The sequence below is a fragment of the Rhinoraja longicauda genome, chromosome 1 (genome assembly GCF_053455715.1).
Source record: "Rhinoraja longicauda isolate Sanriku21f chromosome 1, sRhiLon1.1, whole genome shotgun sequence".
NCBI classification, from domain to species: domain Eukaryota; kingdom Metazoa; phylum Chordata; class Chondrichthyes; order Rajiformes; family Arhynchobatidae; genus Rhinoraja; species Rhinoraja longicauda.
The window spans coordinates 76715450-76731157 of NC_135953.1; the positions used below are offsets into that span (position 1 = coordinate 76715450).

General features: G+C 40.2%; 1 protein-coding gene across 2 annotated transcripts in view; it reads left to right on the forward strand.

Moving 5' to 3' along the window:
* LOC144594266 (coiled-coil domain-containing protein 149-like) overlaps positions 1-15708 on the forward strand; it is a 93713-nt gene that overhangs the window by 69487 nt on the left and 8518 nt on the right. The window contains exons 9-12 of one of the 2 annotated variants that reach the window (XM_078400534.1): positions 1603-1747; positions 6417-6493; positions 11008-11040; positions 12075-12176. In XM_078400534.1, coding sequence (XP_078256660.1) covers positions 1603-1747; positions 6417-6493; positions 11008-11040; positions 12075-12176 — 357 coding nt within the window. The remainder of the gene's footprint in view (positions 1-1602; positions 1748-6416; positions 6494-11007; positions 11041-12074; positions 12177-15708) is intronic. The other variant, XM_078400543.1, reaches the window with a different exon arrangement.

The window sequence follows — 15708 nt, forward strand, 5'->3', positions numbered from 1 at the left end:
GGCAACCACCACGTGCTGTGCAAAAAGACTTGCCCTGTATGTCTCCCCTAAATTTGTCCCTCTCATCTGTAAGCTGTGTTCTCTAGTCTTTGATACTTCCATCCTGGGAGAAAGATTCCGACTCTCTACCCTGTCTATGCTTCTCAGAATTTTATATTGTAGAGTTCTTTTGCTTAAGACAATTTTCCTGCTGGTCTATTCTGGTTGGCAACCCTGCTTTAGAAATATGAGCTATTTGATGTAAATTAAAATCGATATGGCAAGCGGGTTCTGAAAGGCAGTTTTGGAAAATATTTTACAAAAAGAATCACAATATTATCACAATATAAGGACCCAAACAGTCTTTCCAGTTGAGACAGAGGTTCACCTGCACCTCCTCCAACCTCATCTATTGCATCCGCTGCTCTAGATGTCAACTTCTTTACATCGGCGAAACCAAACGCAGGCTTGGCAATCGCTTCGCTCAACACCTGCACTCAGTCTGCCTTAACCAACCTGATCTCCCGGTGGCTGAGCACTTCAACTCCCCCTCCCATTCCCAGTCTGACCTTTCTGCCATAGGCCTCCTCCAGTGCCATAGTGAGGCCCACCAGAAATTGGAGGAACAGCACCTCATATTTCGCCTGGGCAGCTTGCAGCCCAGTGGTATGAACATTGACTTCTCCAACTTTAGATAGTTCCTCTATCCCTCTCTTCCCCTCCCCCTTCCAAGTTCTCCCTCTATCTTCCTGTCTCCACCTATATCCTTCCTTTGTCCCGCCCCCCTGACATCAGTCTGAAGAAGGGTCTCGACCCGAAACATCACCCATTCCTTCTCTCCCGAGATGCTGCCTGACCTGCTGAGTTACTCCAGCATTTTGTGAATAAATACCTTTGATTTGTACCAGCATCTGCAGTTATTTTCTTACAATATTTTGATGAGTGACCTGATGCTAATTTATGCCAGGGGGAATTTATCTCAGTTGCCAATGTGACGTTTGATTCTGAGGTGTGGCAAAATGGCTATTCTTGAATAGGTCTGTGGTAACACCAGTAACACGGCTGAAATACATTAGAAATGTAATGCAGTTACACTTAGAGGGTCACTAGTTTCATGTTGCTTTTGGGGAGTTGTACTTCAATATGGTTCAACAAACTAATTATGTTTGCAGGTTTGTATTCAGCCCATGTCCCTAGCTTCTCTCTGAGAGTATTTTAGTTTAGTTTAGTTTAGTTTAGATTAGAGATGGAGCATGGAAACAGGCCCTTCGAGTCCACTCCGACCAGCGATCCCCGTACACCAATGACCATCTTATGCACTAGTTCTATCCTACTCACTAAGGACAATTTACAGAAGCCAATTACCCTACAAATCTGCACATCTTTGGAATGTGGCAGGAAACCAGAGAACCTGGAGAAACCCCATGTGGTCACAGGGAGAACGTACAAACTGTAGACAGACAGCACGTAGTCAGGATCGAACCCACTGTAAGGCAACAATTATTAAATCTGTAAGGCTGCACCACTGTGCTGCCTTTGAAAATAATTTCACTGATTTGATGGCTGTTTTTCTTGTATGGATCTTCAGTGTAACTGATGTTATTTTTTCCATTTTGGTTACAGTCCAAGAGCTTCTGTCAGAAGATCATGGCTGCAGTCTGCCAGTTACTCCACAGTCCATCTCAGACCTGAAATCACTGGCGACTGCTTTACTTGAGACAATTCACGACAAGAATATGGTTCTTCAGCACCAACGCCAGACAAACAGGCACGTGTTCATTCCGCTCGATAACCATGGGGTTCTTGTGCTGCAGTTTTAAATCTGTTCATGTGAAGATGGTAAAGATAAGTAAATAACTACGGTTATTATATAATTCCTGGAAACAAGGAGATTGAATTAAAGAATAATGGCCTTGGTAGCAGATGTAATACTTTGTCACGACTAAACTCAAAACCAATTAACAAAGTAGTTTTTTCTTACATAATAAAGTCGCTTCATCAAGGAACAGGGCCTTTCCCTGATTCTCTAAATGCATAATTGTCCAGGAAAAGAGCAATGTTTTGGCATGAATGGGCGGCACGGTGGCGCAGCGGTAGAGTTGATGCCTTACAGTGCCAGAGACATGGGTATAATCCTGACCACAAATTCAATCTGTACAGAGTTTATACCTTCCCTCCGTGACCGCATGGGTTTTCTCTGGGTGCTCCAGTTTCCTTCCACATTCCAAAGACATGCAGGTTTGTAGGTCGATTGTTTTTTTGTAAATCGTCCCTAGTGTGCAGGATAGTACTAGTGTGTGGGTGATCGTTGGTCAGCCCAGACTCGATGGGCCAAAAGGGCTGTTTCCACGATGTATCTCTAAACTAAACTAAACTAAAGAACAGGAAGTTCAACCAACTTTAAAATATGTTGCCTGACATTTGTATCTCGTTTTTGTTTTATAATAGCTCATTACTTTTTTTAATCTAGCTTGTAAACAATATTTAATATTATAAATATAACATGACAAATTTCTGGCATTCTAAAATCCATACCTTTTGGTTTTAATACTTTCATGAATATAGTGTACCACCCATTTTATTGGGAAGGGGGCTCATAAACTATCCAGTTTTCTATAATGTAAAACCTTTCTTCTCCATTAAATCCTATGCTATAAGTGGGGATGTGTCCTACAGCAAGTTTCTTTATCAAAAGTAATGTCCTTGTGATGTGCAGTCTGTGGGCAAGAGAATTCGGATTATATTGTATGCAGAAGAGAAAGAATTGTGGTTTTAATTAACTAGAGTTGGATGTTACATTGTTTATAAAATATTGTTGGACAAGTATCAATCGAACAGATTGCCTTGCTATTTTCCAAAGCAAATATTTTAAGTGTTTCCCTGGGAACTGGCAGCCTGCATTGTCCTTCATAAACTTGTTAAGTTCTCCGTATACATTTTGTGTTTTTTGGGGTTTTTCCCATCTGAATTTCTTACTCCATGTCGTAAATTCTTGATAGTGAGTTGTGAATACTGTACGGGTGAATATGCATTACACAAACTGCTACAACATGGGTTGTACTGTATCATAACCCATATTAACCTGCTTCCTTGGAAACGCAAGGAACTGTGGATGCTAAATAGAACACAATGTGCTGGAGTAACTCAGTGATCGCGCAGGACATGGATAGGCAATGCTTCAGGTCGGGACCATTCTTCCCGATCCAAAACGTCGCTTATCCATGTCCTTCAGAGATGTTGCCTGACCCACCTGAGTTATACCGGCACATTGTGTTTTTTTTAATATCAAAAATATTTATTCAAATATTAAAATAATATATACAATACAATAAAACCAAAACAGAACCCACCACCATAATACAAGACAAACAATAAAACTATTATACAACTATCTTACACTCCTTGTCAAGGATGCATTTAATCCCCCGCAGTGCCCAGCGGTCCCGGAAATCCCACAGGGTGCCCGTGGACAGTGCGTAGTCCCTCTCTAACACCACCAGGGCATGGATGTAACCCCAGAGCTACTTAGCTGCTACTTTAACCAATGAGGAACTGCACACTGAAATTTATTTAAGGTCTCTGCTTGAAAGTCTTTGCTGGAATTGCTGAGGAAGAGAATTATACATCAAAACACATTTGAACATTTGGAGCTTTTTAGTTCAAACATTCTTTAGATGTTCAGTATGATATAAGAAACACTGAGGTCCTTTTATGTCATAATTCCTTTAAAGAACAGTCAAATAATAATAATAACACATAATTGTTTCAACTTTTTCTGCCTTACAATTCCATTACAGAGGACACAAACAAAGATACTAGAGGAACAAAATGGACCACTCCGTTAAAATACTGGTGTAATATGCAAAGGAGCAATTTTAGTAGGCAAAACTAAAATGTTTTGCCTACTAAAAACTGCAGTGAAGAAAGTTAATGGCATGTTGGCCTTCATTGCAAGAGGATTTGCATTTAGGAGCAAGGAGGTCCCACTGCAGTTGTACAGGGCTCTGGTGAGACCACACCTGGAGTATTGTGTGCAATTTTGGTCTCCTAATTTGAGGAAGAACATTATTGCTGTTGAGAGAGTGCAGTGATGGCTAACCAGTTTAATTCCTGGGATGGTGGGACTGACATATGATTAAAGAATGGGTCGACTGGGCTTGTATTCATTGGAATTTAGGATGAGAGGAGATCTCATAGAAACATATAAAATTCTTAAAGGATTGGACAGGAAAAATGTCCCGATGTTGGGGGAGTCCAGAACCAGGGGTCACAGTTTAAGAATAAGGGGTAGGCCATTTAGGACTGAGATGAGGAAAAACGTTTTCACCCAAAGAGTTGTGAATCTGTGGAATAGATTCTGCCACAGAAGACAGTGGAGGCCAATTCACTGGATGTTTTCAAGAGAGAGTTAGATTTAGCTCTGAGGGCTAAAGGAATCAAAGGATATGGGGAAAAAGCCAGAACGGGGTACTAATTTCAGATGATCAGCCATGATCAAATTGAATGGCGGTGCTGGCTCAAAGGGCATATTTTTCTATGTTTCAATGTGAACATTGAACTTCCAAATTTCAGGTAGCCTTTACTTGCTATGTTACTCTTTTTCTCTCTCTCCTTCCAATCCACATCTGATACTCCCATATTTGTTCCCTTTCCATACCTATCCCTCTCCTCCGACCCGCCCATCTGCCATATTTGTTTCCTTCTCCATTCTAGTTCATTCACCTACTCCCACATACTTTACCCACAATATCTCCCTTTTTCTTATCCATCTTTGATTCTTCCTTAATGGTTCCTATTATCACTGATTTCAGATGAGGTTCCAATACTTGTAAATCTTGTGCCCCTGCTTATCACCTACCTGCCTCTGACTCCACCCTCACCTGGCTCCATCTGCCTTGTTTTTCAACTATCACCAACTTGCATCTGTCTCCTAATTCCACTCCTCGCTCTCCCCGCCTGACTCCATCTGCCCATCATACTCGGTCCACCTATCATGTACCAGCCTGTGTATCACCCCTCCACCTCTCCTTTTTTACCAACTAACTTCCCTCTCCACTCAGTCCTGATGCAATGTCTCAACATGATTTATCGATAATTCCTCCCTTCCATTCCCCTCCCTTCCCATCGATTCTGCTCAATCCCCTGAGTTCCTCTAATAGTTTTGTTTTTTCTCCAGATTCCAGCATTTGCAGTCCCCTGCGCCTCTGTGTTTCAAATTCAATACACATCTTTTGTCCAGCCCTTAGAAAGATATTCAACAGTTTCTGAAACATATTTAATGATAAGCATCATCAGTGATTCCTGTAAACATAGAAAATAATATTGGTAAACCAAAATCCATACTTCAGAGGTAGACAGATCCTTGAGGACAGATGCGTTGATGCCTGGAGCCTATACTGTTACCTTGCCACTGATTGCAATACCCAGAACATAATTTATGATATATCAGTGATGATTGTCATGGCCATAAACCAACTCATTTAAATTATAGTCCGCTGTGCTGGTCTTGTGAACTTACTCTTTTATGGCATGTAAGTTGATGGCCTGTGAGAAAGGTATGATGAATGCTCTCACTACAGTCTGAACTCATCACAGTAAGAATTAATATCCATTTATTAATAAATAAATAATAAAAGTCCTGTGTTTATACCAATGTGTATTTTCTTAAGGCAAGGTGAATGTGTAAATTTATTCTGAAATATGGGGATTGGGTAGAAATACCTTTGAGGGAAAGATTCAGATATGATCTTATTATATCCGAGGGTGGCATGGTGGTACAGTGGCAGAGTTGCTGCCTTACAGCGCCAGAGACCCGGGTTTGATCCTAACCATGGGCACTGTCTGTACAGAGTTAGTATGTTTTCCCCGTGACCTGCATGGGTTTTCACTGGGAGCTCCAGTTTCCTCCCACACTCCAAAGACGTACAGGTTTGTAGGCTAATTGGTTTGGTAAAATTGTAAATTGTTTCAAGTATATGTGGCGTAGTGTTAGTGTACAGGGATCGCTGGTCGGAGCGGTCTCGGTGGACTGAAGGGCCTGTTTCAGCACTGTATCTCTAAAATAAACTAAACTAAACATAGAACAGTGCAACACAAGAACAGGCCCTTTGACCCACAATGTCTACATTGAACATGATGCCAAGACTATCACTTATCTACCTGCACATAACCGAAATCCCTCCATTCCCTGCATATCCACATGCCTATCTGAAGGTCTTAAGTGCCACTAATGCATCTGCTTTAACCACTACCTTGGCAACGCGTTCCACATCTTTCTGGCACTCACCACCTTCTACGTAAAAAAAGCTATTGAATGATGGAACAGACTCATGATTTTGGAAGGCAAATTCCAACTTTTATTTCTTGTGTTCTTTTGTACCTGCTTTAACATCAGCATTGTTCAACAAGCCTCTTTGCAATTATTCTAATCTCTGCAGGATTCTAGGCAATCGCGTGGCTGAGTTGGAAAAAAAGCTGAGAACATTGGAAGTTTCCGGTTTGTGGAGTCTTCCAGGTAAGTGTTGGCCAGCAGAACCTTACTACTCTTCTTTAATGTTCACTTTATTGCAATCTTTTTTCAGTTTTTTTAGCGTTTATAGACTCTGCCTTCAAACAGTTCGGAGGTGAAATTATATTAAAATATTCTGATCCACCAAAAGCAATTTAGATTCTGCTGTGCTAGAGAGCCTGGCATCTAGGTTAAACATCAGTAGATATTACAGCCTGCTCAATTACATTATGTTATTGAAAATGACATTGGAAAATTGCTATGTATGATTTTATCTGCTTATGACAGATAATTATTATAACATATTTTTATTATAGAAATCTTTCATACTAATTAAAAGAAAATATTTCTGGATTTATTGTCCATTCTTTGTGTCCAGACGTGTCTGTATTTTACGTGTTTGATTCCATACTGTCATCTGCCACCATTATTTTTAAGATCAGGTTATCTATCTGTAGTACTTTGGAAAGTTAATGATGCATTGCATTGCACAATACAGGTTGAACACTGATTTTCCGGCACCCTCGGTTCTTGAGCCTTACTGGATTATCCGTTTTTCTGGTCCAACAGACGTCACGTGATAATGAAATGACAAGACACCCATTGGCCCACTAATGACACCTCTCCTGTGTCTGCACAGCACCATGGAGAGCCAGAGACATAAATAAAACAAATATTAAATGGAAACTGAATGTGAATGGAATGTAGACACAAAATGCTGGAGTGTCTCAGCAGGTCAGGCAGCATCTCTGGAGAGAAGGAATGGGTGTCGTTTCGGTTCGAGACCCTTCTTCAGACTGATGTCAGGGGAGGGAGTGGGACAAGGATAGAATGTCGTTGGAGACAGTAAGACAAGTGGAAGAACTGGGAAGGGGAGGGGATAGAGAGGGAAAGCAGGGGCTATCTGAAGTTTGAGAAGTCAATGTTCATACCGCTGGGGTGTAGGAGGAGGCCCAGGACAGAAAGGTCAGATTGGGAATGGGAGGGGGAGTTGAAGCACTGAGCCACTGGGAGATCAAGTAGGTTAAGACGGACTGAGCAGTGGTGTTCAGCGAAATGATCGCCGAGCCTGCGCTTGGTCTCACCGAAGTAAAGAAGATGACACCTGGAACAGCGGATACAGTAGATGAGGTTGGAGGAGGTGCAAGTGAACCTTTGTCTCACCTGGAAAGACTGTTTGGGTCCTTGGATGGAGTTGAGGGGGGAGGTAAAGGGACAGGTGTTGCATCTCCTGTGGTTGCAGGGGAAAGTACCTGGGGAGGGGATGGTTTGGGTGGGAAGGGACGAGTTGACCAGGGAGTCTCAGAGAGAACGGTCTCTGCGGAAAGCAGAAAGGGGTGGAGATGGGAAGATGTGGCCAGTAGTGGGATCCTGTTGGAGGTGGCGAAGGAATGACCTGCTGACCACCGTCTCCCCGGCCGTTTAGAGCCCTAGCCTCTGACCCCACTCCTTACTCGCAAGGTGACCCAGCGAGCCCCTCGCACCTGCTGCTGTTTATCTGCTCCCTGCCAGACCATCCTGCTTCTTCTGTCGCTCTGTCCAGTCGGCCTCTTCCCCCCACCCCAACCCAACTCCCACCCCCATTTACTTCTAGAATGTTAATGATCATCTTAGAATATGGACATTTGAATGATCTAAGTATCATATACAGGCATCCCAAGCCCTAAGATTGGTGTTGGGTGCCCTTTGCATTGTAATCGAGGAAAACACTGCTGCCTTGGTGTTTTGCTCAAGATTCCAACATCTGCAGTTCCTTGTGTCTCCTTTGTCAGCAAGAGTTTCTCTGGAACATCAATTTTCCGGCTGTTCAAGGAAATGAGTATGAAGAGCAGCACACAGTCTGGTATCAATGCCCTGAAAATATTTGTTTCCAGGTACATGTATAAGCAAGGTTTTGGAGGGATTCGGGCCAAACGCAGGCAAATGGGACTAGCTTTGATGAGGGATCTTGGTTGCCATGGATGAGTTGGGCTGATGGACGTATTTCCAGGATGTATTACTCCATGACTCTAAACTCAATCTTGTGAGTTTCCTGAGATTCACACCATTGTCCAATTCAGCATCTCTGGGCCACTCCCAGTATTCAGTGCATCACTGGGCAAAGGAGAAAGGTGATGAGATTTGGATCGCCATGTTTCCAACTAAAACTGGAGACTCTCGAAGGTCCTCTGTGGAAAGGGGACTTAATTGAGACCTAATCTTTTCCTCACTTTCTTGGGTTGCTAATTTGTGCAAGTTTTTATTGCAGTTATTGAGCAGATGATTTGCCGAGTCATTTACAAACTGATGTTCCCAGCATCATTCAAGCGTTTAATATTATGGACGGCTATTCTTATTTCTCCTGTTATCTTTTGCTATCATCCAGATTGCCTATGGAGATAACATCAACGTGGATGGAGAATGCTTTAGTCAGAGATCATTTGCATGATTTACAGAATCATTCCAGTGCGGTCTAAATTAACTTTAAGCAACATGCATTATTTAACTATATATGTAAAAAATTGCTGTCATTGCCATGCATCACATATTGATGGGAATCTAAGGACATACCCATATCAATACTAGATTCAATTTAAATTGATCACAAACTAACTTACAAACTTTCCACTTATCTGGCAGATTTTCCCAGTCAAATTATCACTTTGAAACAATTTTTTGATTTAATTTTGTGTTTGATTAAAATTAATTAATTTATTGTTATAAAGAATTGTTTATCAAAGTACCAAACTGAATATCAACACTAAGAAGGTGTAAATGTTGCAGATCTGAGAAGTTCTTCATAACCATGTACAATAAAGGACTATTACTGACATTGAATATGCCGTGGAGAACAATAGACAATAGGTGCAGGAAGAGGCCATTTGGCCCTTCGAGCCAGCACCGCCATTCAATGTGATCATGGCTGATCATTCTCAATCAGTACCCCGTTCCTGCCTTCTCCCCATACCCCCTGACTCCACTATCCTTAAGAGCTCTATCTAGCTCTCTCTTGAATGCATTCAGAGAATTGGCCTCCACTGCCTTCTGACACTGTGCACGGAGAGACCAAGCAATGTGAATGTTCACACATTTGCCATGTGTGGCATCATGATTTTAACTAATGGCTTCAAGTAAAAATCAGTTCAAATGCAAAACTTAATTTCTCTTAAAAGTCACACTCAGCGGATCTGCTACCTTAAGTTCAGGTTTGGGTAGGATTGTAGCAGGCGTGACTTGCGTGGGTCTTCTCCGGGAGCTCCGGTTTCCTCCCACACTCCAAAGACTTACAGGTTTGCAGGTTAATTGGCTTCGGCAGTAAAATTGTAAATTGTCCCTAGTGTGTGTAGGATCGTGTTAATGAACGGGGATCGCTGGTCGGTGGGCCGAAAGGCTTGTTTCCGCGCTGTATCTCTAAGTTAAACTAAACCAAATTGCATCCTCATAACGTATTGACTTTGGCATTCTAAGCATTTACTGCAGAACTAGCCATCTTGGCTCTGTTGCCACTTGTCACCTAATCAAATGAACAGGCTGACTAGTTGATGGGAGGGACACCAGTGGCAGAGATCATTCCGGACAGTCACGGACAAATGAAAAATGGGAAGGAAGGTCATTAGTTTGGGGCTGAAGGCTAAGGTGACCATCTACCTTCATTTTAATGGGGTCTTCCTGAACCACAAAGATCAGTTTCAATCCCAGTCCTGGGCTGAATACCCACTGCAGCAGCAGAGGGTGTGTCTTGCAGGCTTCAGGAGTGGGCCAGTGGTTGCAGGGGTCGCTGCCATTCAAGTCATCTCTTAATGTGATTGAATTTGAATGAGATTACCTCTACCAGCAGGGGCGGCCAAGTGGTGCAGCGCTAGAGTTGCTGCCTTACGGTGCCAGAGGCCCGGGTTCAATCCTGACTACAGGTGCTGTCTTTAGGGAGTTTGTTCGTTCTCCCTGTGACATCATGGGCTTTCTCCGGGTGCTCTGATTTCCTCCCACATTCCAAAGACGTACAGGATTGTAAGTTAATTGGCTTGTAAATTGTCCCTTGTGTGTAGGATTGTGCTAGTGTATGGGGATCGCTGGTTGGCTTGGACTCGGTGGGCCAATGGGCCTGTTTCCACATTGTATCTCTCACGACTAGCAGACTCACTCCTTTCTACTCCATTGTTAATTTGCGTCCTACTGTGTTGCAGTAATGTTGCCTCAAATGGAAAATGTTTCATTGAATTGCCTCATGACATTTTTACTGAGAGTTGACGGATAACATTTGAGGTCACGGCAAGAATAGTGAGTCTTGCATCGTTAACATTACACATCATACTGTGTGGTTGTTTAAATAAATCATTTGAATGTTTCTAAGCCTGTGATGTTATGGCACTGTGAGCCAATGATTGTTATAATGCTGGTGAAGTCAGTTAAGCATTAGTGGAAATTATGTGAAACAAACCTCTTAAATGTCAAACGTATTAATTAATTTTCATTAATGCAGTTTTTCTTCCTCTTTCCTCAAAGTAATGGCCATTTTTTTCTCTTTCTTTGCTACCCTACAGGTCTGAGCTACAATATCTCTGTGGGATTAGGGAGTAGGTTTTGCATGCACTATCCTAATTGAAACATGGCATGTATTAAAGTTAATTGTTGAATTTCATTATTGACATTAAAAATGTGCCTTAAAACTAAACCTCAAAATGCAACACCTGCACACTGTATTAAAATGCTCGGTTTCATTGCATCATCTCAGTCATGCATTTATAAATGTACATTTTGCCGTATGAATTAATCCAGATTATAATAAGTAGATTTACATGTTATGAATAAATTAAATATTAGATGTTAATACTTTATTTTCCCCACTCTAAACACTAAATTGTACAATGAAGATTGCAAGCAGTCCCCGTTGAGTTAGTCATGAATGGGAAATGCTGAAGGCACACTCCAGATGCTCGCATGCCTGGCTACCTATCTGTCTAACTAATGCACAAAATTTTCAAAACCGTGTGAGGAGGAGAAGGAAATAAGTAATACAGATAAGAAGGATAATTTGCAGTTATTTTCTCCTGGTGCCGAATAACACACCATGTCAGGGTATTGGAATCTTGGAGTGCACCTCCTTCCCCTAACCCCCCCCCCCCTTTGCATGATATTCCACCTGCTAATTGTATTAGTTGGAAAACTGCAATATACAACTAAATTAAATTCCCAATTGGGAAAACAGTATTTAAATAATAATCTCATAAAATTATCTCAGTAATAAGACGTTAATGCTATTTACCTTAACTAACGAAACTCTTTCAGGATTAGAATAGTGTACTTGTATAGTGTGCTTATATAGTGTACTTTGGATACGAGTTTAATCTGTGATTCCAAACCTCTGGCATATTTTTACAGTCAGATACATTCTGGGTGCTGATAAATGAAAGTCACTTGAATATTACATTTTGGGTTGTTATTTACGTTAGACCTTATGCTATAAACTACAATTTAATAAAATTGATTTCAGTTACACTCTTTGAGTGGCCAGATATGAAAATAGCTGTAATTTGTGGTGTGTATCAATTTAATTATCAGTAGTTAAACTGCAACTTTTTAAGCGTTTCACAATTTTTGCTGACAACAGGAGGGAGAGAGACTATAACATTAACCGATGCTTCTATGCCTGAAGATGTAGAACAAAAATCACCTATGTTTGAGAGCATTGAATCACACATGCAGCAGAATGGTAAGTGAATTAAATGGTAGAAATAAAAACATAGCATTTCATGTTATTTCATGTGTAACTTTAAAAAATATTTTTGTGTGTGCCAAACTCGTATGCCTTCGCTTATTTAAATACTCATTGCCTCAAGTACAGTTATTCCAGCATTTTTCATTCATAACTATTGATTATTCTTTGGATTGCAATACAGATTAGCGGGAATGTGGTATAATCATAAGGAATAGTAGAATTAGGCCATTCAGCCCATCAATTCTACTCTGCCATTCAATCACGCCTGATCAATCTCGCCCTCCTAACCCCATTCTCCTGCCTTCTTCACATAACCTCTGACACCTGTATTAATCAAGAATCAATCTATTTCTGCTTTAAAAATATCCACTGACTTGGCCTCCACAGCCTTTTGTGGCAAATAATTCCACAGATTCACCACCCTCTGACTAAATAATGAGAGGAGGATTGATGGTTGTCGAGGCATTAAGCCCTGAGGCATTTAATAGGAGGCTTAACACATACATAAGGAGAAAGGAATAGAGAAATGGGGCAAGTTAGAGTGGGAGGAAGCTCCTGCATTATAAAAACAGATGAGCCACAAGGCAAACTTAAACACGATGGATTATAGGCATTCATTTTCCAGTCATATCAAAAAACAATTTGCAGGATAAAACTACTGCATAGTGCTTTAAATAGTTATGTAGTAAGCAAGATTTAATTTTATAATTGCATTGTCATGGCAATAACATTATTAGGGATATGAAAGCAAAAAGAACTATATAAATCTATTTCCGAAAAAACCCTCATCTATTTCAATATTTGTGATCAAAAACCACGGTGCTCCCAATGTCTTCCAGTTGTTGCATAGCTGCTTACCATCTATTACCAATAATAACAACCCAATACTACCCAACCCAAATTGACTTGCCAGTCCCAAGGATTGTTACCTTTTTTAACAAATTTCTATCTGGAGTATTAATAAAGACTTCTTGAAAGTCAAATATAAAGAATATCAACCAGATTGGCCTTGTGCTCTCTTGCTTGCTCAAGCAAATCAATTGTGTTTACAACATTGGACCATGTTTCGCTCAAATGATGTTGACCATTTCATATTAAACCCCTATTCTCTGGGTGATCATCCCTTATAGCAGATGTCAAAGTGATAGATCTATTACTTGACAGGTTTTATGCACTCCCTTACGAGCCTTTCCCTGCCAGATTGAAAATGACCCCAATCTCAGAGCTATTGAACTAACAAGCCTTTTCCCAACATGATAAGTCTGCCATTTTCTCCAGGACCCTAGGATGAACTATATCTTGCAACATTTTTAACCTAAAATGCTTTAATCCCGATTTAGATCAGTTTCACCCTTACTTTTACTGAATCAATTTCAGCAAAATTATTGCCGCCTTAGCATTCCCTTCAGTAATAAAAACATTGCAATTTACTCATTCAGCAATTTAGCACATCCTGATACTGTTATCTAACCTGCCATGCTAAATCTCTCAAAGGGTCATTTTCTGGGTTTGAACATAACTGAGAAAGTGTTATCATCCCTGCCCCAAAATCCTTTCTCCAGAACCTTTTTCAGCATTTTTACTAGTGGCTTAGTTATCTCCCTTGTTCATCTTAATTGGAGTTACTTCATGCAATTTTTTTTCTTAGGATGTGTTACATTATTTAGCTCTTCAGAATTCTTGCAATTTTCACAATCTTGCAAACTAAACTAAACTAACGTTTATTTGAGATGTATTAATATACATATAAATAAACTTGTTCCACTATTTCTATTTTGACATACAACAATTCTTCTGTTATTCTTAATACAATCTGGTACTCTAATATCTTTTGGCTATCCACAAGATCATGTATCATCCTAGTTGTTGTTAAAGACCAAATCCAAAAAAATATTCTCACTATCATTGTCCGCATCATCTTGAATTGAGAAGCAATTCAGTTAAGGTTTTCTCTCTGTCATCTACTGAGTGGTTGGATAATTGAAAATCTCTCAGACAATAGCTCCACACACATATCCTGTCTTTCAAGACACACCATCCTTTTGATCTTTGGACAAGGCCTGTGAAAGGCACCAACGTTGAATCAACTTTCCGATTCAGATTGTTTATGCTTACTTGACTGATCCAATTCAGAATCCCCTACATTTTTGACTGAAGAGAATCTGTTAGATCCAGCCATTGTTTGTGGGATACATAAGCACCCATTCCTGTATCCAAATGTAAATCTACCACTTGCATAGTAGACTTATAAGAAGTTCCTTCATGCCTCATGTGATTTTACATTGCCTTGTTCTGTGAAATTAGAACACAAAGATTTTAATATTTCCATCAATAACACTTTGGTTTCCATTCCTAAAGGGACTGCAATGCAATGTTAGCTATTTTATACCTTCCTCTTAATTCAGCTCAACTGCCTCTCAATTGCAGTTTACAAATTCAGAGGCAAACATGGTAAAACATATTGTATTGGTTAATTTCCTCTAATTGCACAAAGACCAGGCTCCCCTGCAATCAGAGTTTCTAGCCTTTTATTGAAGATAACCATTCTACATTATTTGCCTATGTATTTAAGCAAGAAGGTTTTGAGTAATTTGAATAGGTGTTTAGACTTGGAAATGTCTTCTTATTTTGTTTTCAAAAAGCGTATTAAATTGTAATATTAAAATATGATCATGTTGGTACTTTTTCATTGATTTAATTAGCTTTTTTGAACATATTGTGAGATAAATCAATAAATTGAATCAGGTCTAAACCGGAAACCAGCAGGGCTGGTGGCATTTGTGGGGAGAGAAAACTTAAAGTTTCAGATCTAAGATCATTCATCAAAACCCACTGGCATTCCAAATGAAAGGTTTTGGACCTGAAATATTGTTGTGCTTTATAAATGTAACACAGACTGTTTATGATAATCTGATGACCTATGTCTTTTGCAGACCTTGTTACTGAATTATGTAAAATAGCCTTATGCAAACTTGTTAATGACTAATACAGCACAATTAGATTTGTTTGCTTAACTATAATAAGTTAAAAAAATATATAAAGCTAAAGGTTTGTAGTATAGACAAGTGAGGCAGTAGGGAGCAGGAGCCTAAATTACATTGGACCAATCAATTGCCCCTGCGATGAACTTTGAAAATTAGAAACAGACCTAGCATCACAACAGGTTAGAATCAGGCAATAAATTATTTTAACTCGCAGGAAATAAGCTTGAAATGCAGTTGCCAGTGACACCTGTTTAATCTGGGGGACACTCTAAAAATTGGGTACTGAGAAGTAATTGGACCACTATTGGAAAAAGAGCAGGTCAAGAGACATGACCACGAAAGGTGATGAGTCATAGGTGGGAGTTAGGTCATCCCTAAAAGTGAGTGGGGGGGGGGAAGATATATTGAATAAGGTTTAAATGGAGACTCGCAACCAGGTTGACAGAGCGAGGGGTACAGAAGAGGCAATGCCTGTTAGGTACATTAAACAGTACTCTTAAAAGCTAGAATTTCTTCATTTTTACTTCCATTCGTCGTACAAT